Source organism: Mesoplodon mirus (assembly GCF_964341445.2).
Source record: "Mesoplodon mirus genome assembly, chromosome: 10".
In the NCBI taxonomy this organism is placed as follows: Eukaryota; Metazoa; Chordata; class Mammalia; order Artiodactyla; family Ziphiidae; genus Mesoplodon; species Mesoplodon mirus.
This window is the reverse complement of record NC_138986.1, coordinates 97,956,758-97,978,495: the sequence shown is the minus strand read 5'-3', so window position 1 is coordinate 97,978,495 and position 21,738 is coordinate 97,956,758. Positions and strand designations below refer to the sequence as shown.

Sequence of the window (21,738 nt, the reverse complement as noted above, 5' to 3'; positions counted from 1 at the left end):
TGGTGCACTCTGTGTGTATTCTGAGTGTTTGGTAGGAGTAATTTCTGCCTCTGCTTGTGAGAGATTATAAAAATCTATTTTAATTGTGGAAAAGGATTTTAAGAGATAACTCACCTCACCATGAGAAATGTATATTTAATTCTGCTTAAGGAGTATTTGACGATGAATTACTCCAAAGCATATCTCTTGAACTAAAATATTCATAAATGACAAAAAAATAGCATAAACAAAGTCCAACACTTATTCCTTTCCCTGAATAACCCCGTATGTGTACAGTGTGTTATTTGTGCCTCTGTGAATGTGACGATATATATCTTTGCTTTTCAAAAGACATCTATTGAATATTTGTTATTTCACAATATTTTTCACTTCACCATAATAAAAATTTTGCGTCTTACAACAGGTTGATAAAGGTGGCACCTCAGTCTTTTATAAGATTCATATTATTATTCTAGACGAAAGTATAGCCACACTGATGACTTCAACCTATATTTTAAAGAACAAATGAAATTGAACATTGGTGTTTTAGCTGGCGAGTATGACTAACAGTTTTACCTTTTTTTGGTTATTTGTTTGTCTTGTTAAATCCATGAGGGTCTCTCTCTTTTTTTTTTCCTTAGAATAACGTGTTGAACTTTGTAAACATTCCCAAACATAAAAAATAGAATTATGAACTTCCATATACCAGTCATCTTGATTCATAAAGTTTGCTTCATCTGCCCATTTTATTTTTAGTTTTTTGCTGAAGTGCTTTAAAGCAAATCCCAGACATTATGTCATTTCACCCCATATGGATTGTTCTTTTTCACATGAACACAGTGTCATTTTCACACCAGACAAAATGAACACTCGGTGGTACAATATCAGACCATATACACATTTTACAAATTTTATTAGAAGTATCTTCTGATGTCAGTAAAATTTGTTTGAATCAAAATTCACACATTTGGTTGTTTGAGGTAATTTGTTTTTTTATTGATCAGATTTTAAAATCCTGATTACCCATGTGTTGAAAAGGTAGAATTTTATTTTAAAAACCAACGAACAAAACCCACTTTTTCTGCTTCATTGAAAGACAAAGCAAAATGTGCTGTAAGAGCAATGATAAATGAAATACATAACAGCACCTGTCAAAAAATTTTTTGCTCCGAATAGAAAAATCCCTTCTTCTTAAGCATTACTACTCCAATAACCTGTATTCGTTTTTAGTAAAGCCCTTAGTATTTGGTAAGATTTAATGAGGATGGTCTGATTTAACTTGTACGAAATAGGATCCTTTAAAAAGTGTCTTTAATACCAATTTGGAGCCATACAGATAGATTTTATTGTAAGAAAGCATGAAACTGCCAAAATGTGAAACTTTACAGTTTAGCATGCTTGGTTTCTAAGCTGTTGTCTTCCTGTAACCTTGCCTGGACCTAAACAAATTGGCACCTGCCTTGGTTTCTATGTCTGTGGCTTTTGACTTTTTTTTTTTGACCTCTAACTAAAGTAAGAACTGTATAATAATTTTTTTACATTAAGATCTGATAATGCACACACAGAGACACAGATCACCTCAAGTAGATGTTTCTTAAAGAACTACTTACACTATGTTTGAAGCACGGTGATATTTTCTGCTCCATTCTATTTCATATTTCTTTAAAAATTCAGGGTGTCACCCACTGAATTGATTCTATGAATTAGTTTGGAAAACACTTGGCATAGTGCTTAGGAAGCATAAGCTCTAGCATCAAAGGGACCTGGATTTAAATATCAGCTCTGTTAGTTACTAGCAGCACATCCAGACAAAAAAGTCTATACCTTTGTGGGTATAGAAAAATCTATACCTGCCCATGTTTTGAATGATGTGTGCCAAAAGTGTATTTTATTTACGTAGCATCTGCCTAGCAGTTACCCATGTGCCAGGGACAGTGTTTTACAGCACTCGGTTTTAGATCCTAATAAACAGCTCTGTGAGTTAACGCTACTGTCGATTTCATCTTACAGATGAAGAAACCAAAACAGGTTAATTAACTTGCCCATGGTCACATGTCTAGTAAGTGACAGAGCTGGGATTTGAATTTAGGACGTCTGGCCCCAGACTCCAGGCTCTTAACCACCATGATATTAATTATAATATCATCTCTTATAACAAACTATAAGTCAGTAAGATTTTTTTTATTAAGGTATAATTGACATTTTACTACTTTTAGGTATACAACATAGCGATTCAGTATTTGTATGTACTTCAAAATGATCATGGGGGCTTCCCTGGTGGCGCAGTGGTTGAGAGTCTGCCTGCCGATGCAGGGGACACGGGTTCGTGCCCCGGTCCGGGAAGATCCCACGTACTGTGGAGCGGCTGGGCCCATGAGCCATGGCCGCTGAGCCTGCACGTCCAGAGCCTGTGCTCCGCAACAGGAGAGGCCACAACAGTGAGAGGCCGGCGAACCGCAAAAAAAAAAAAAAAAAAAAAAAAGATCATGACAATAAGTGTAGTTAACATCCATCACCATACTTAGTTACAGAACTTCTTTTTCTTGTGATGAGAACTTGTAAGATTTACTAAGGCAACTTTCAAGTATGCAATAGAGTATTGTTAACTATAGTTGCCATACTGTACGTTACATCCCCATGACTTATTTTATAATTAGTTTGTACCTTTCGACCACCTTCACTCATTTTTGCACACCCCTGCCAACCTCTGTTCTGTATGTCTAAAAGATTAGTCTTTTGTTTTCTTAATAATTAGGTGACTGCTATCTGTTTTAAAGTTGGATTTTCAAAGTTTAACAGTGTTTCAGGAATTTGTTCCAGAATGCTATCTTTCCAGGTACAATGCATATCGTAAATGGAAAAATAGAATTATATGAATGGGTTAGGTATTTTTAACTTCCAGTTGTGATTATGAATCATAGATTACTTTTACATAAGTTGCACTGGACTAGGGGTCAAAATAATATAGGTTCAAGTTCTAATTCTTCTGTTTTCTAGACACATGAGTTGGGGCAAGTCACCTACCCTCTCTACCTTTGTTGCCCACCGTCTGCCTCTTCTAAATGATGTTTGGAGGTGCTTTTTAGAAATGTAAGATGCTTCTTGTTCAAATTACTTGGCAACGTGTAGATTATCAGGAGCTGACTAGTTTGGAAAAATCATTCTGTTTATTTTGTCTTTAGACTTGAAAAAAGTGATCTCTGTGCATGTGAATTATGCATACAAGCTAAATGTATTCCCAGTATTTAGTAGATGGCAAAATAAAATGTAAAGTTCAATGTATACTCTAGAGACCATGTTAAAATTATATATTCCTTTTAAGAAAAGCTGAATGACATTTAAATGACATTTTTCTGTTCTACAGAAACCAAAGGCAAATACCAAAGTAATTTGTAAGCGTTGCAAGGTAATGTTGGGAGAGACTGTGTCATCAGGTAAGAATTTCATAATAAAAAAGACAAAATGATTGCCTTCTTGTTAAAAAAAAAAAAACAGTAGAAGGAGATTTTATAGGAAATATATATGAAAGATAGACAACTAATACATGTTGTAGAATTGATGCTTTTAAAAATAGAAATCAACTAATGTATCATCCAGTATGCCAAGAAGTTTGTGTATTTTGACCTTTGTAAATACATAGTACTGAGTTTTAAGCATTAAGAAGTTGGGTCATTTTCAATATTTCATATCTTCTTTGTACTTACAAAGCAGTAGTATAAAGCTTGTACTTGGGTCTATCTTAAAGAAGATTGGAGCTTTTTCCTTAATACAGCTCCTCAGAAGAATTGGTTGCCAGAGATGATGGAGGAGATGCTTTTCCTGGCTGTTGTGTGCCTCAGGGCTGTGTTTTGATGCTTGGAGGTTGGGGGTGCAGAGAACCTGTTGAAACATTCTGAGTTTTATACTCTCTTCCTTGTTCTTTTTTCCAATAGTGTTAATTATATTTTACATAAAGCCTATGTTATACGACTTTCCAATATAATAATGAAATCCTGATAATTAAAATGCATCACTCTTTAAAGATATGGTTTAAAAATGTCTAGAGAGCTACAGCATGCTGTGTTAGCTTTGTGGGTGAAGAATAATTGTTTTTAATAGAATTAATTAGAAGATGTGAGTTAAGTGAAACTCTTGTACTCTAGGGAAGGCAGATGGTGGCATTTTTTTGTTTGTTTTTTAAGATCATCAGAGTCTCATAACTTCCTCTGAGAGGACAGAAGAGGAAGAATGAGTAGTAGTAAAGGATGCCACCCTCAATGTCATTTTTGAAGAATGAAAACAAGTCCCTTAAGCAATGACTTAGAAATCTTAAGGCTTCCAGTTTAAATAAGGTGAATTGATTTTTTTCATGATTTTTTTCATTTCCTTTTTTTTCATTGTTTTCTCTCCTCCCTGAAGCCCAGTTAAAATGTCAGTTAAAGAATAAAAAAAAAAGGACATCCACAGAGACAAAGAGAAATGGGGAGGAGGCAACAGTGATGTGAACTAGACGTGTAAGCAAACTTCTTTTGGAAGCTGTAGAGCTGAGACGGGTAGGAACACACTTGGCAGTGTGGAGGAAGCTGCAACCTTGGTGTCTGCAGAAGACCATTTAGATGAGGAGTGAGCCAGTTCTCACTGTAGATCCCCAGAACTGGCCAGAGTTTAGAGGTAGCAGGTAAGAGGGACAAGGGACTGAAAGCAGGATGATTAATGCAAAGTTTGTATGTGGAGCCATAAGATTCCTACGACTCTTTCTCCGCTTGCAACTTGCTTATGCTCTCAAGGTAGGAGATTGGAGCAGCCTTTCTTGCAATAAGGGAATGGAAGTGTACTAACCAGAGAAAAGATCTGCAGACACTGTTTCTCAGGGGTCACGTAACAACAAAAAAATGAGCTTATATTCAGCCATCCTACTCTCAACAAGCCTTATATCTACACACAAGAGCTCCCTCTCAGCATTTTACTACCTTACACTTAAATCTGAATAGATTGCTGAGAATCAGTAAATATTAAAAAGAGTCCAAAGCAAATAAATAATCAAGTAAACAGAGTAGACGCATTGAGAAGAAACAAATTATGTATAAAACAGAACAAAATCTTTTAAAAAACTATAATAAATGTCCTTGGAGAAATGAAATAATATTATCTCTATAATTCGGAGAATGTCGAATTAAAGATGTAATAGCTTGAAAAAACTAACCAAAGGACTGGAAAATGAAATTAAGGAACTATTTCAGAAATCAGGGCCCAAAGACAGAGGTTGAAAATTGGAAAGGAAATTTCATAAAAAAGATCATGTAAGTTTCCTGAGGATAGGAATATTGTCTATCTCATTTATCATGACAACCACAGCACTTAGATCAATATCTGGCACATAGTGGGTACCCAGTAAATATTTGTTGAATGAGTGAATGAATTGAGCCTTTTAGGGCATCCAACGTCTATCTAGGAGAAATTCTAGAAAGAGAGGATAGAGACAACAGGGTGGGGGAAATTATCAAAGAACAAAAATACCAAAAACACATTAAAAAGGTATTTCCCAGAGCTAGGGCTTAAGTTTCTCAACTGAAAGAGCCCACTAAGTGTCTCATATAATTAATGAAGGGGTGACAGGGAAGCTACTTAAAGCCACATAATTGAGTGATTTCCACACTTCAAGGGTGAAGTTTCTAGAGAGAAAAAAGCAGGTAATGTACAAAGGATTAGGAATTAGAATGGCACTGAACTTCTTAATAGCAGTGTTGAAAGCTAGAAGACAATGAAGAATGCCCTCATAATTTAGAAGGAAAAAGATTTTCAACCCAGAATAGTTCAATTGACAGTCAAACTGTCAGTCAAGTATGAAGATTATAAATACGTATTTGGAAATACAGGGTCTCAAAACGTGGACCTCAAAGTTACATTTTCCTTAGGAATCTACCATAGGGTATGCATCACCAAAACTAGGAATTTAACCTCAAAAGAGAAAGTGTGGGATTTGGGGAATAGATTGTCCAACACAGGAGAATGAGATAAGGAAGTCCCAGGGTGAGGGATGTACAGCAGGCATTACAGCCTGGATTGAAGCAAGGGGAGAGAAATTGTAATAAAGACTTTTTCAGTTATACACTGAAACTGGTAACTTTTTTGAATTGTTTGACTACATGTAACAAATAATCTTGAGACAAGCCATTTCATCATATGGGAAGAATTAACTAAAGGTGTTTGGAAAAACTAAACACATGGAAGGAAAAGAAAGCAGTTATGCGTTGCAGGAAAACAGAAGATTGAACAAAAAAGGAAGCACTCCCATGGTATCATTATGGTCACAATAATGTGAACACTGAATATCAATTTAACCAAAAATCTTTATGATGTAATATATATTAGGAGGTCATTGTATGAGAATATGTGTGTGGGGTGATGTAAGAGAGCTATATCCACATCTACTCTAAAAGTAAATTAGTAGGACTCTAATTCCAAACATGGTGGCATAAAGAGAATGGATAGTTCTACTCTGTAGGAAACAAGTACTGAACTGTACAAGTTCAGAAGAACAGCTACTAGAAAATAACCAAAATGAAGCAATGATTTGAGAGGTGTAGTTTTCAAAAACTGCTACTGCCTTGGGTTAGAATGGCAAATTTGTGACCTTTTTTTGCTTGGGATCATTGACATACTTCACATGCCCCCGAACCTTGGGCAGGAAAAAACCCACAGCTTTATTATCTATAGGTGGTAGGTTTGGTTCAGGGTAGGCAAAGGAGAAAGTGGAAATTTAAGAGGGATATTTTGGAAGCAAGAGGGCCGTGGAGGGGCTGAGCTGATAACTTCTTAACCCGGCTCTGGCTGATTGCAAAACTGTACATGCATACAGTAGATGCCAGGGAGTCCAATAAGAATTGAAAGCTTGGGGAGACCAGAAAATTTGCTGTGCCTTTGATTGCATTCCTCAATTCACACACAACTTGGGCAGCAGAAGATGGAAGCCTTAATGGCTTGAGGCATTTGAGCAGAACCTCTCCCCAAATCTGTGGACAACCAAACTGTGCAGAGATAGTGAATACTCTCTAGGGAGTCAGGCTAAACAAAATAGAACTGAGCAGAGACATTAGTGACTACACACTGCGGGAAGTCATATTTCCCGGTTTAAGTCCAAGCTTGGTAATTGACCTATAAACCAATTATCCCTAAAAGGACAAAGCAAGGGACTTCCCTGGTGGCCCAGTGGTTAAGAATCTGCCTGCCAGTGAAGGGGATACGGGTTCGGACACAGGTTCGAGCCCTGGTCCAGGACGATCCCACTTGCCATGGAGCAACTAAGCCCATGCACCATAACTACTGAGCCTGCGCTCTAGAGCCCACAAACCACAGCTACTGGACCCGTGTGCCACAGCTATTGAAGCCCACGCACCCTAGAGCCTGTGCTCTGCAACAAGAGAAGCCACCACAATGAGAAGCCTGTGCGCTGCAACGAACAGTAGTCCCCACTTGCCACAGCTAGAGAAAGCCTGTGCGCAGCAACAAAGACCCAACACAGCCAAAAATAAATAAATAAAAATAAATTTAAAAAAGGACAAAACAAAATCCAGAATTGGTACAATGTATTACATACAATGTCCTACTTTCTTACAGAAATTATTAGCCATGCAGAGAAAGAGAAAGCAGTGACTCATACTCAAGGAAAAAGCACGACTCAATACATAGGTGCTGAGTAAGCACAAATATTAAATTAGGAGACAAAGATGTTGAAGTAGCTAATTATAAATATGGCAAAGAATTAAAAAAAACAAAAAACCTCTTGAGTGAACTAATAGCAAATCTCAATAGATTGGAAACTTCAGAGAAAGAACCAGTTGGTAATTACAGAGCTGAAAAGTACAGTAACGAAAGAAAAATTCACTTGATTACTAATACCTCATATTTGAGGTGACAGAAGAAAAAACATGTTGAAGATAGATGAATAGAAATTAACCAATCCAAGGAACAGAGAAAAAAACTCTCAAAATGAAGAGAATGTCAGAGATTTGTGGAAAAATATTAACTGTTTCAATAAATGTGTAAGTGAAGCTTTAAAAGGTGAGCAGAAAAAGAAAGGGTCAGGGAAAAAGTGTAGGGAAAAAATGGCTGAAATCTTGTCAAATTTGGTGAAACATTTTAACTTTTGGGTCCAAGATCTGCAGTGAATCTCAAGTAGGATAAACACAAAGAGCATTTCACCCAGGCACGTTGTGGTCAAACTGATAAAAGCCAGAGGTAAAGAGAGAATCTTGAAAGTAGCAAGAGAAAACAAAGCATCACATATAGGGATTTCATTAAGCATTAAGGCCGACTCCTTATAGAAGTAATGAAGGCCAAAATACACTAAAATGAGATATTCAAAATGCTGGGGGAGGGGCTTCCCTGGTAGCGCAGTGGTTAAGAATCTGCCTGCCAGTGCAGGGGACACGGGTTCGAGCCCTGGTCCGGGAAGATCCCACATGCCGTGGAGCAACGAAGCCCACGTGCCACAACTACTGAGCTTGCGCTCTAGAGCCCATGAGCCACAACTACTGAGCCCGCGTGCCACAACTACTGAAGCCCACATGCCTGGAGCCCGTGCTCCACAACAAAAGAAGCCACGACAATGAGAGGCCCACCCACCTCAACAAAGAGAAGCCCCCGCTTGCTGCAACTAGAGAAAGCCCATGCGCAGCAACGAAGACCCCACACAGCCAAAAATAAATAAATTTATTTTAAAAAATGCTGGGGGGAAAACAAACAAAAACACCTTTCATCTAATCTATATCCAGCAAAGCTCTCCTTCAAAAATGAAGGCAAAATAAAGACATTTTTCTATAAACAGATGGAAATAATGAATTACTAGCAGACAATGCTAAGGAAAGTTCTTCAGGCTGACAATGCTAAGGAAAGATATGGTAATTGGAATCCATAGGAAGGAATGAAGAGCAAGATAAATGGAAAATATGTGGGTTAATTAGCACAAAAGCAAACTCAAAAGAGGTTAGCATAAAATTGAAAAACACCTTTTCCCTGCCATTTTCCAGTTCTTTAAAAGTAGAACTTTTGATTGCTTTGAGAAGTAAGGACAGAAGTCAAAGACTACACAAAGTAAGAACCTAGTAAGTGACTGTACAAAAATGTGAGACCCTGAATGGCCGTACCATTCACCTTCACACAGTAAAGGTGAATCAGAAGTGAAACAAGTCTGTGGAATTACAGACAGGTATCAGTTCTTTGGGACATTAGGAATTTCAAATCTTTAACTTAGTCTGCATTGGACTAGACATAATGTCATGGGCCTGGGAAAATCATATGCAAATCACCTCTGAAGGAAAATACCTTCATTATAAAACTCATATTATTCCCACAAATAATTTGCTAAGTACAGTGTTTACCATACAACCAAACATAAATAAGCACACAAGTAACCAACATCCATCCACAAGGACTAACAAAAATAGCAAACAATAGAAACAGACTTATGTTATTGGAATTATCAGATGTCAACTGTAAAACAACCATGCTTACTATTTTTAACAATACAAAAGACAGGTTTGAAGATATTAAAAGGAAAAGGAAACTATAACAGTAAGCATATTTAGAAAAGAATTTCTAAAAAATTCTAAAAATTTTCTGAAAAATATAATTGAAATTTAAAACTCAGTAGGTAGTTCAACAGCAGGTTAGGTACAACATGGAGAACGAGTTAATGAACAGAAGATAGATGAGAAGAAAAATCTGTAATCCAGCACAGAGACACAAGAAGGTAAAAAATGTAGAAGAGAGGGTAAGAGACGAAACACAGAGGAGATCTAATGTATGTTTAATCAGACTTCTAGAAGGAAAAGAGAAATAGAATAGAGCATAGGCAATATTAGAAGAGATAATTGCTGAGAATTTTGAAAAAAATAATGAAGAACAACAGTTTGAAGTCCAATGAATTCTACTTAGATGAGGCCCAAGTAAGAGAAATAAAGAGAAGTCTATAGCTAGACACATCAGTGATACAGCAGAAAAATTAAAAAAAAGAAAAGAAAATCTTAAAAGTAACCAAGGAAAAATGACATCACCTTCAAAGGAATAGCAGAAATGGAGGTTTGAAGACAGTGGAATGAAGTGGAATGATAGTGTGCCCAAAGGTTAAAAACTGCTAACCTAGGATTTTATATCAGGAGAAAATGTCCTGATATGAAAGAATCAAGACAAAGATAAATATATTCTCTGTCAAACAAAAGCTAGGATAATTCAATTCTAATGGTTTGGTTTCTTATGAAAAGAAATTTTACCTGTATATTAAGTAAAAGAAAATGATCCCAGATAGAAAGTCTAAGTTCAAGAAGGATTGGTAAAGAAAGTGGTAAATATGTAGGTGACACTACATGAATGTTAACTGTGTGAATCAATAATACCTTAATTAAAATTATGGAATTAAATTATAGTTTAACAATAGCTGGGACAAAAGGGATCACTTTATAATGTTAAAAGGTTCAATTCTGCATCTAATAACATGACTTCAAAATAGTAAAGTGAAAAATTGGACTTCAAGGGGAAATGTATAAATTCATCATCATGACTCTAGATATATAATAATCTGTTAAACTTTTAAATTTGTTTTTTTGCCTTTTTCTGTGTGTGATACTGAGCAGTTGTAAACATTTATAGAAAATCTACAAGGAACAACTTGCCATCTTATTAAAACAATTAAAAAATTGTTAGCACACCATTTTTAATGACTGTATGTAATTCTCTTGCCTAAATGTATAGTTGTTTATTTAATCCAACCATCCTCAATTTTTAGAAATTTCAGTATTTTTCTATTAATATTATAGGCCCCTTAATAGATAAATGTTACAGATATCTGTGAGTATTTCTTTGAGATAAATTTTTAGGCATTTAATTATGGTGTCAAAATATATAAACATTTTTAAGGCCTTCACCAAATGGCTTTCCAGAAATTTATTATTTGCACTCCTGACAGCAGAATGTAAGTGTATCCAGTTCTCCATATCTTCATTGCTGCTGCACTTTATCATTCAGAAATATTTTATTTATTTGATGCTGAAAAATATTTTAATTTCCATTTCATTACTAGTGAGTGAACATTTTTCATGGATTTTTTAAAAATCCAAAATGGTTATGTTTATATTCAGTTCTATTAAATATTTAGTTTACTGTTTAAATTTTTCTGTAGATGAAGAACTCAGGTAACCAGATTTGGTAACAATTGTACATTAATCAACTCAGTGAGATTCTGGGTAAATATCAATGTGAGGTTCACAGCTTCTGTTCATGGGCTTTAGAATACTGTGATTAAAAAGCCTTTTTCAGTGACTCCTACTTTTGTGGCTACTCTGTAGAAATGAGGAAACCAAATGACTAATTTTTAGGTGAGTGGGCTATGGCTGTGATGTGACTAGTTACTATAACCTTGCATACGTGTGAGCAGAGTCTTGCTGCACCAGGCTCACCTGGCCACGTGCTCTTCTAAAACAACACCGAGTTACCTGAAGTCTCCGACTGTCTCCTTGTAGCCATCATTGCTTTGTCTTCTGACACTAAGTCATTTTTGGAAAAGTTTTACTAAATGGTAATTGTACCAGTATAACGAATGTTTGGTTTGGAATGTCTTAATTTGAAACCAGCATGTCCACAATAGAAATATTAATGTATTGGGGAGATCTTTTAATATTCTTATTTTTTGTTTCTAGAAACCACTAAGTTTTATATGACAGAGATAATTATTCAGCCATCTGAAAGAAATTTTCCCATCATACCAAGGTACAAATAGCTAATTAAGTGTGTTCTGTAATTTCACATGTAAGGAAAGATAGGTATTTGGGAATTATTAATTATAATTATTTATTGTAAGTGATTATTTGGGAATTCATTTTTATTTATACCCCTCTTTGTTTGGAAAGGAAAAATAAAAGTCTTTGGAAAGGTTTTTAGGTAGTGGAACCAAACCACAAGTATGAAAGATTTGAGGATTTATTTATGGTTTGCTTCCATAATGGTATAGACAAATGTGCTCTTATAAATCTTCTAGTTCTGAAAGTTTTTTGTGTTTCTTTTTATGTGCTAGATACCCAAGGTTTTATAATATAAACATCAATAGGTTTTTGAGTAATTATTTCTGGTTTTAATTTAACTTACTTGAAACATGGGTTAGTTTTCAAATGACTTGTGTGTTTTTAAAATGAATGTTACTTAGCCACTCAATCCATTAGTGTTTCTTTTCTTACAATCTTTTTAGTCTTGCAAATGAAAGTTAACCGTAGTATGTCTTTATTTCAGCTAATTTATTGATGTCTAAAAATTATGGCTCTCTGAATATAACCTTGAACTTTATCCTCCTATAAATACTTTGATTCTACCTCAGATCTGACACTCTGAGGGGATACAAATGGAAAACATTGGAGATAATACTGTCTAATGTTTGGGAGGAAATTTCTTACCTTCTTTTTTAACTTAGTTATTCACTGTTGAATGTGCCGCAGCCCAAGTGGATTATTGACTTGTCTAACAGTATTTTTTTATTTAGTGGGGGAAGTAGTTAGGTTTGGGGTGGAAAATGTATTAAGGATCAAAGAATGGGTTATAGAAAGACTGGTGCAAGCACAAATACATTACAGTAGATTAAAATGAGAACAGGTTGTGAGGGGATGGGCAGCATATAGAAAAGTCCAGCATGCACCCACCTCTGCCTTCTAGGTGCCCTGTGGGTATTTTTGGCTCATCCCTGCCAGTTAGACTTATTACGAGAGGCACATTGTGAAAACTGGTTTGTGTTCAAACAGGTCTCAGTTTGTACAGAGCGTTATTGCCCAGTGCCTGGTGGAACTCTCCTCTGCTAGAAGCACTTTTAGATTCACTCTTCAAGGACACGACGGCAAAGCGTACATCTTGGTAAGAAATGATTTCACCCAGCTTTCTGTAGCCTAGTAATTCAGGGTCTCAGAAATTCTTTGGTTTTTGTCATTCTTTTTTCTTAATTCTCGGGTCTAGAAAATAAATGATGAAAAATTGAGTTTTTAATCTCAGTTTAATTCACAAATCAAATCCCCTTAATTGAACAAGTGATTTAAGTGCCTCTGCGTGCTAGGTACTAGGGATTTAGAGACAACTGCAACCTGATTCCTTGGTAGAATCTCATGCCACAAGGTGAAGTTTTTCTATTCTTAGTTTTTAATGGCTTTCTTGGTCAGTGTAACACAATTCTGTCTTTCTCACTTTTTTCCCCATTTGATACTCTTATGGTTAAAATACGTTCTGTTGCTCCTGTTTTTGTTTTTATTGTTTTGTGTGTGTGTGGTAAGAACACCTAACGTGATCTACCCTCTTTACAGATTTTTCAGTGCACAATACAGCATTGTTAGTTATAGGCACAGTGTTGTAGAACTGGTCTCTAGAACTTACTCAGCTTGCCCAACTAAAGCTTTATACCCTTTGATTAACAACTCCCCATTCTTCCCTCCCCCCAGCGCCTGGCAACCAGCATTCTACTTTCTGCTTCTATGAGTTAGACTATTTTAGATTCCTCATGTAAGTGTAATCATGTAGTATTATCCTGTCTGACTTGTCTTATTTATCATAATGTCCTTGAGGTTCATCTGTACTGTTGCATATTACAAGATTTCTTTCTGTTTTGAGGCTAAATAATATTCCATAGGGTGTATGTACCACATTTTCTTCATCCATTCATCACTGGTGGACAGTTAGATTGTTTCTGCATCTTGGCTATTGTAAACAGTGCTGCAGCGAACATGGGAGTGCAGAGATCTCTTTGAGATCCTGATTTCAGCACTTGGATGTTTGAGAAGTAGTAGCAAGTTTTGGAGAAAAGGCTCTGCAGTTAGCAGAATCATCCCCTACATGTACCACAAGCATTTAATATTAAAATGCTCCTGTCGAAAATAACGTTCTGCAGAAAACAATTGGGGACATAATGTGAAAATCCAAGATCGAGGGCCCCCGTCTCTTCTCTGCCTCCACGCCTGCTTTATTCAACCAGTAAACATATATTGAGTACTTCTTATTTGAAAGAGACACTGTCCTGGGTGCTCAAGATAGAACCAAAATGCCTTTGAGGACCTCGCAAGCTAATAAGGGAGCATGGTAGCTAAAAGGAGAGAGGGATTGAGGTGATTATTAGGTGTTGCTTTGTGGCTGTCCATCCGTCACAGTGACCCCATGCTTCTCTAATTCCAGATAATTTCTATTCAAAGCTAAAATATTTTCTAACTCAGGTTGATACTAAGTATACCTCATAGTCCTAGTCCGAAATCAGTCTTTTTTTTTTTTTCACCTTTTTTTTCGGCCGTACCGCGCACCTTGTGGGGTCTTAGTTCCCTGACCAGGGATCAAACCCCTGCCCTCTGCACATGGAAGGGCGGAGTCCTAGCCACTGGGCCACCAGGGAATTCCCTTAATTTCCTTTTATTGCAAAGTTTTCAAGTTGAAAATCAGGAGGAGGAACTTTTTAAACTTACTACTAATGTATATTTAAATTAAATTTTTTTTTTATAAAAGTAATACAGTCTTGAAACACATTCTGACAACGTGAAGAACATAAAAGACGTGGTAGTTCCCCTGTCCTGTCCCCCCTTCTGCCCCGCTGTGTCATTCCATCCGGAGGTAATCATTAGCAGTCTGACACGCATACTTCATCATTCTTTTCCCTGTTTACAGTTCTATGTACATATGCCCACAGGTATTTGTAAAAATAACATAATGATGTGATTAGCATTGTTCTTCAACATGCATTCTTCACACAACCAGGTATCATGAGGCTTGTTTCTTGTTAGTGTAAATATGGTTTGGACTCTTCCTAATGAGTAGAATTCCCCTGTATGGCCGGTAAAGACAGTGCTGCAGGGAAAATCCTCTTTGCACATGTATTTTAGTACTTCAGAAATAGATCTTTCTCATCTTATGCAGTATTGGAATTTGTGTATTTTAAACTCTGATAATTATCCCTTCTTGGTGCCCCCCCCAGGTCCCCTCTCCTCGGCTGCCCCCCCCCCCCTTCCCATTGCTGAGAGTGTTGCCTGCTCACGGCTCACGGCCGCCCTCTTCTCCAGAGGCTTGTCCCATCCTGACGGATTCTGCCTGGCCCGGGAGTTTCCTGTCCTCCGCGTCCCCCACCGCTGCCCTACTCAGCCCACTGCCCATGACCCGACCCTGGGCTACAAAACCTGCCATCTCCTTTCTCAAGATAGGACAGACTCTGTAGGTGGAATTCAGGCTTCAGAGCTCTGTGTGAGATCAGGCTGAGTCCACATTGTTGGCTACCCTGCCTTATCTTCTTGCCCTCCCTCCCTTTCTCCTGAGAGCATTTCCTCAGTGAATCACCTGTGTCCAAATCCCAAAACAGTCTTCCATGAGCAACGTGTGGGAATACCTGCTCCAAACCCCTCTTCTGAGCTGACTGTTATCAGTCTTTTTGTATTTGCCAATCTGATAAGTGAAAAGTGGTGGCACAAAATTTTGCATTTCCTTATTACTAGTTATGTTAACATTTTTATATATTTATCATTTATTTCTTCTGTTTATATTCTGTTCAATTCTGTTCATATTATTCGCCTGTATTTCTCTTGGGCTGTTTTTTTTTTTTTCCCTTATTGATTGCTAGGAGCTCTATATATTATGGATCATAACTTTGTATGTATTCAATATTTTCTCCTAATCAGTTGTCTTTTCTTTAAAAACTTTATGTTGTCAGGGGCTCTACCAAAGGTTATACTTTGAAAGTCTTAAAAGTTATATATGTGATATTTTTTCTGGTGTTTTATAGTTTTGTCTTTTCTTTATGGTTTTGTTTTTGTTTTTTTGAGCGGTGGTATGAGGTATGAATAGGGTTGTGATATTCTTGTACTTGGACTTTTCTCTCTGTGTCTTTAGCTATGGCTTTTAAACTCAGACAGTTTGGTGATTGAAGCTTTGGAAAGTCCCACAAGTATCAAAAAATTCCCTCTGTTGGAAGATGTATTGAAGGCCGATTCCAGTTCTGCCTGGAATGCTGTCAAGGTCCTCTACCAGCCATGCATCAAAAGCAGGAATGCAGAGTAAGTCATGCTTTTGTTTTCTCCCTCCACATTTGTTTTCGTTTCTGTTGCCACATTGGTGTTAAGAAATTAAGGAATTAAATGGGACTGTACCACTTCCCTACTTGATGCTTCTGGCAATCATACTGCTACTCATTGTGCTTTAAAAATGGGTTGAATCATTACAGGTTGTTCATGCTAATGTGCAGAAAGCTTGCTTTTACTGAAAATAATTGGTCTTTTTTTTTTTTTTTTTTTTTTTTGTAATCTCAGCTGTCTGTACATATGGCTGCAGGACTAAATCAGGCTTCAACAGCTATGATTATTTACTGATAAACACTTTCCAGGCATTTGGGATACAGTTGTGAACAAAACTCAGCCCCTGCCTCCTGGGGTTGTCTTCCTCATAGGGAGAAAGAAGGCAGGCCATAAACAAAACAGACAAAACATCAAAGACTGATGTGGCTCTTCCTGTAAGTCAGGTGCTCATCTGAGGGCTTCTTGCTCCTTTAAGCCCAACAACAACCCTGTGGGGTAGGTACACTTATCACCCCATTTTAAAGACAAGGACACTGAGACACAGGTGTGAAATGTAAAGCAAGTTAGTAGGGTGTAGGAGGTTGGCATTTTGTACTGAAAAGTCAAAGAAGGTTCCTCAGATAAAATGATATTTAAGTGGAAAACTTGAAGGCAGTGAGGGAGTGAGCCATATCTGAGGAAGAGCATTCTTGGCAGAGGGAACAGAAAATGTTCTTATTTAAACAGATTGGAAGTTTATACTTGTCCTGTACTCTCTGATGGGTTTGATCAAATTTGTACTAAGAACAGAAAGATCCCAGTCTTCTTCTGGGAAGTAAATAAGAAATTTTTAAAAATTATTGCTTGTCTTTTCTTTTCTTTGAATTATGCAAGCAGTTCAAGTCATAAAATATTCAAACAGTAGAGACTTACATAAAGTAAACTGTGAAAGTTCTCCATCATGTCTCTCTCCAGAAGAAAAAAGTATGTTGTGAATTTTTCCACTTTTTTTCTATTTTGCATCTTAACATAATTTGCCTGATGCATGTGTATTTTTTTACACTTAAAAAAACAAAAAAACAAAACAACAACACACTGTGTCTTGGAGATTCTTTCCATGTCAGTGCTTGACATTTTATGAAATGGATGTACTGTAAGTAATTTAACCATTCTTCTGTTGATGGATATTTGGGTTATTACTTTTTTGCTGCTATAATTAGTATTCCACTGTATGTTGTATATTTGTTTTGCAATTATGTGTACTTTTTTATGAGGTATTTCTAAAAGTAGAATTACTAAGTCAAAGGGTGTAACATTTAAAATTTAATAGGTAATATCAAATTATTTTGCAAAAAGGCAGTGCAAATTTATACTCCCACATAAAGTTTCTATAAATGCCCATTTCCCTACACCCTCACCCAAGCTGCTACGTAGATTTTTGCCCATCTGATGCCAGTCTAAATGAAACAGATTCAGTTGACTCTCCTTGTGTTTTATTGAAGCATGGTCAAAGAATATGGCTTATGTATTTGATGCTTTGGGGACTTTGTTGAGGGGTGTGTGCGTGTGGTGTGTACCTTTATGTATTTAGATTTATATAGTCAAATTTATTAAAACTTTTTATTCCTCTTTTTTATTTATTTGAAACGTGGATATTTTGAGAAGGATATGGTAAATCTCATGCTGTGGTAATGGAAAAGTCATTTTCTTCTGGTTTTGATGCCTGTTTTAGCAGTATATATTTTGAAGCTATGTAATTAGGTACATGAAAGGTTTGTGCCATAACGACTTGACTAATTGTGTATTTCATCAATAAGATTTTTCTCTCCTTTCATTTTATGTTATTTTTCTTTAATTCTAATTTGTCTGATGTTATTATTGCTATATTTACTTTCCTTTTTAAAAAATTATTGATCTTTTTCCAATTGTGTTTTTTCAGTTGTGCGTTATTTTATCTTAGGTGTATATCTTATTAACATTAACCTTGTAAACAACATGTAGCTGGATATTTTAAAACTCCAATGTGACAGTCTGTTTATTTTAATAGTAAACTTAATTAATTTACATTTATTGTGATTACTGATGTAGTTGAACTTAGTCTGCTAACTTTTACATTGGTTGGCTTCTCTGTGTCATTTCTTTCCTGTAATGATTTGAAAGTAAAAAAAAAATCTATCTCAAAATGATTTTTAATGGTTAACCTTAAATTTTTAATACATATCCTTATACTTTTTTTCCAAAGCTGTCAATATCTAGATTTATCTAGTATCCATTGTCTTCACCAAAACAAGAAACGACTCTTAACAGGGTTTCGCATTCACTCTCTTGCTCCCTCCCGAATGCACTCTCTCCCTTTCTGATTCTGATGATCGTGGTTGTTTCTTCTTAAAGAAGTATCAAGCCAAAGCTCTACCCCTTTTGCTTACTTCTTACTTATACTCATGCATTATGACCATAAATGTTTTTATGTTTTTATTGTGTAGGTCTGTTTCCATAAAAACATACAGGATTGCTTGATGGTTTTAAAAATATTTACAAATAGTATTATATTGTATGTATATTTTTACAATTTTTTAAACTCATGATTCTTTGTTCCAATTGTTTGATTTGATAAAGTCCAATAGCTCTTTTAAACTTGGACTGTAGTCAATCCTTGAATATCTGAAAATGTCTTGTACCTATTTTGTCTCTCTGAAAACCTTTAGGATTTTCTCTTTATCCTTGATTTCTAAGATTTCTTTCAGAGGTGTCTAAATGTAAGTGTTTACTCAAGATTTTCTCTAATGTCATAATCTGTCCTCAGTCTCTGTGAGAATCATAATTATACTTAAAAGTCTTCTGTTTTTTCTATTAACTCTTGTTCCTTGGATATTAACTCTTCTCTTTTGGAAAAAAAGAAAAAAGAAAAAAAAACATTGTGTTTGGTACTGCCTTTCATGGTGTTGCTTTTCCCAAATGTTTGATGATTTTATTGGAATTCCTGCACTGGGCTGTAAACTCCAGGTGAGCCAGGACCTTGATGGTCTTGCTCATTACTCCATCTAGATGAGTGCTCGTAGAAGTGCTCAAAACATGCAATTTATGTTTACGTCTATGAAACATTTGTGAAGTGAATCACACATAGTTTTCTGCTTGTCCTTGTATTTGATAATTAATGTTCATCTATTGGTGACTGTTTGTTCTTGTTACCATAGCTTGCCTTTACAGACTGGTGAATGAGAACTCAAAGGAGATACTAGTCTGGATGTGCCCGTTTTTTGACAACTTTTGGGTGTCATGAAAAAGGAAGTGATTGTAGCTTTAGTTATGGTGGTGAACCTTGTATTCATTATTGTGAAGGATCTTTGCACTGCCTTTCTTCAGGAGTGTTAACAAGGACGCAGTGCACCTGTCCCATCATTTCATGTATTTTTAATAAATCCCTGTGACACTGGGATGTAATGGACTATAAATATATAGTCCATTGTATTCTGCTGTGTTTATTAGTGGACTTTTTTTAACTCCATGTGTCTTGGGGATGAGTTGACATCCAGTAAATGAATTTATTACTTCAGTTTGCCTGTTCTATAAATCTACTTCTGTTGTGCTTTTCCTCCTCCTACTGTTTGCCTCTGGGTCCTCCAAAGGTGGGGAGGAAATTTTGCAGGTTGAGTAAGCGTTGTGTGAGTTATTTACTTTTGTCTTTTAAGGACATTAGTTTCTTTCTTTTGGGGCATGACAGAGCAAACCGTAGACTCCCTGGCATATTTTTGGCACATGGGGTGGTATATTAACTATTTTAGTCCAATCGGCTAGAATTTTTTTCCTAGTGGAAGTGTGGATTGCCAGATGGCAGTCTAAAAGAGGAAAATAGCAAATGTAACTATGGTTTTATTTCCTTGAGCACATACAAAAACGTGGCATGTAATATTCTTAGAATGTTCTTTCTAGCAATAGACACATGTCTCAACATTTTGAAGTCTATTGTCTTTTATTTAATCCCCCTCACCCTACCCACCCCCAGCCAGAGTTATCTTACAGCTCACATTCTTTAGTTTGCATATCAAAGTTTAGATCCTAAATATTAACTTTTTAGCTTTGGACTCTTTTAAGTTCACTTCTGCAGTTTAATTCTGCTAATTCAGTAATTCACCTGTTGCCTCATAGTCTCTAGATTGGGGGTAATTTTGCCCCTCAAGGGACATTTGGTAATGTCTGGAGATATTTTTGGTTGTCACAACTTGAGGGACCACTGGCATCTAATAGGAGGTGGAGCTGGGGATACTCTTAAACATCCTGCAATGCACTGGAGCACTTATAACAAAGAATCATCCAGACCCAATTGCCAGTAGGGCCAAAGTTGAGATACCCTGTTCTAGATTATCTCCTGAAATCAGGCTGTGTCTACCTTTTCCCTTTGGGGGTCACAACCCACACTTTTCTTGAAATGGTATTTAGGCCAGCAAATAAGGGAAATTTTACTGTGGCATGAGTTAAAATATCTATAATCCCACATCTTAACTTTGGTTAGAATAAAACAGGATAAGTGGTAAAATATAGTGTAACTATTGCTACACTTCTTTCTTTTTTGGGGGGGCAAACATGAAGAATAGATGTATTTTTGTTAAACAATGACAAAGGATTTCATAGATATCAAGTCCTTTGTTCTCATATTTTTAAGAGAAGAGATCTTAGGGGAATGCATTCATTAAGTGCAAATAAGTGGGTTGTTTTTTTTTTTAAGCTAAACTGAATTCTCTTGTATAAGTTATGTAAGTCCTAATATTGGTAGTGGTTCTTTCCACCTTTTTCAAAAGATACAATATCTGATTTAGGAATCTGGAAAATTTGAACTGATAAGAACTGTTCCATATTCTACTGTTAACAGCAACATTTTCTTGCAAAAGGTATTGAGGGAAATGCTGATGATATGTTATATTCACCCCTAATTTTAGTAGAATTTAGCAATTAAATTTTATAAACTAAGTAGGTTTCTCTGTGTTGGCTAAATATTGGTTCTAAAACAGAAGTAATGTTTTTGCCTTAAGGTGGTCACCATTATTGCTTTTCCTAATGAAATAAAAACACGTATAAACTGCACATGTATACATTTTCTATGCATAAAATAGTATTACTAGTTGTTTCTATTTGTGAAGTAGTATTTTTAATCTCTTTTTCCTCTTTATTTCAGAAGGCAATTTGAAATTCTGCTTAATTTTTCTTTATTGTGGTAAAAATCACATAACATAAAATTTAGCATCTTAATCATTTTTCAGTGTACAATTCAGAAATGTTAAATGCAGTTGCCCTTTGAACAAAACCAACTGTGCAGTCAAAAATCCACTTGGAATTTATAATCAGCCCTCTGTGTTTGAGATTCCTCTGTATCCACATTCACGGATTCAACCAACCACGGATCGCATAGTACTGTAGTACTTACTACTGAAAAAAATCTGCATGTAAGTGGACCCACGCAGTTCAAACTCATGTTGTTCAGGGGTCAACTTTATATTCACATTGTTGTGAAACAGATCTCCAGAACTTTTTCATCTTGCAAATCTGAAACTGTACCCGTTTTCCCCTTCCCCCAGCCTGTGGTAAGCACCATTCTGTTTTCTGTTTTTATGGGTTTGACTGCATTCATCTGCTAGGGCTGCCATAACAAAATGCCACAGACTGTGTGGTTTAAACAACAGAAATGTATTTTCTTATAGTTCTGGAGGCTAGAAGTCCAAGATCAAAGTGCCGTCAGGAT

At 36.1% G+C, this 21,738-nt stretch overlaps 1 protein-coding gene across 4 annotated transcripts in view; it reads left to right on the top strand.

Moving 5' to 3' along the window:
* UBE3D (ubiquitin protein ligase E3D) overlaps positions 1-21,738 on the top strand; it is a 221,342-nt gene that overhangs the window by 26,834 nt on the left and 172,770 nt on the right. For all 4 annotated transcript variants that reach the window (XM_082633295.1, XM_082633296.1, XM_082633294.1 and 1 more), the window contains exons 5-8: positions 3,344-3,413; positions 11,652-11,721; positions 12,741-12,849; positions 15,844-16,007. In XM_082633295.1, coding sequence (XP_082489421.1) covers positions 3,344-3,413; positions 11,652-11,721; positions 12,741-12,849; positions 15,844-16,007 — 413 coding nt within the window. The remainder of the gene's footprint in view (positions 1-3,343; positions 3,414-11,651; positions 11,722-12,740; positions 12,850-15,843; positions 16,008-21,738) is intronic.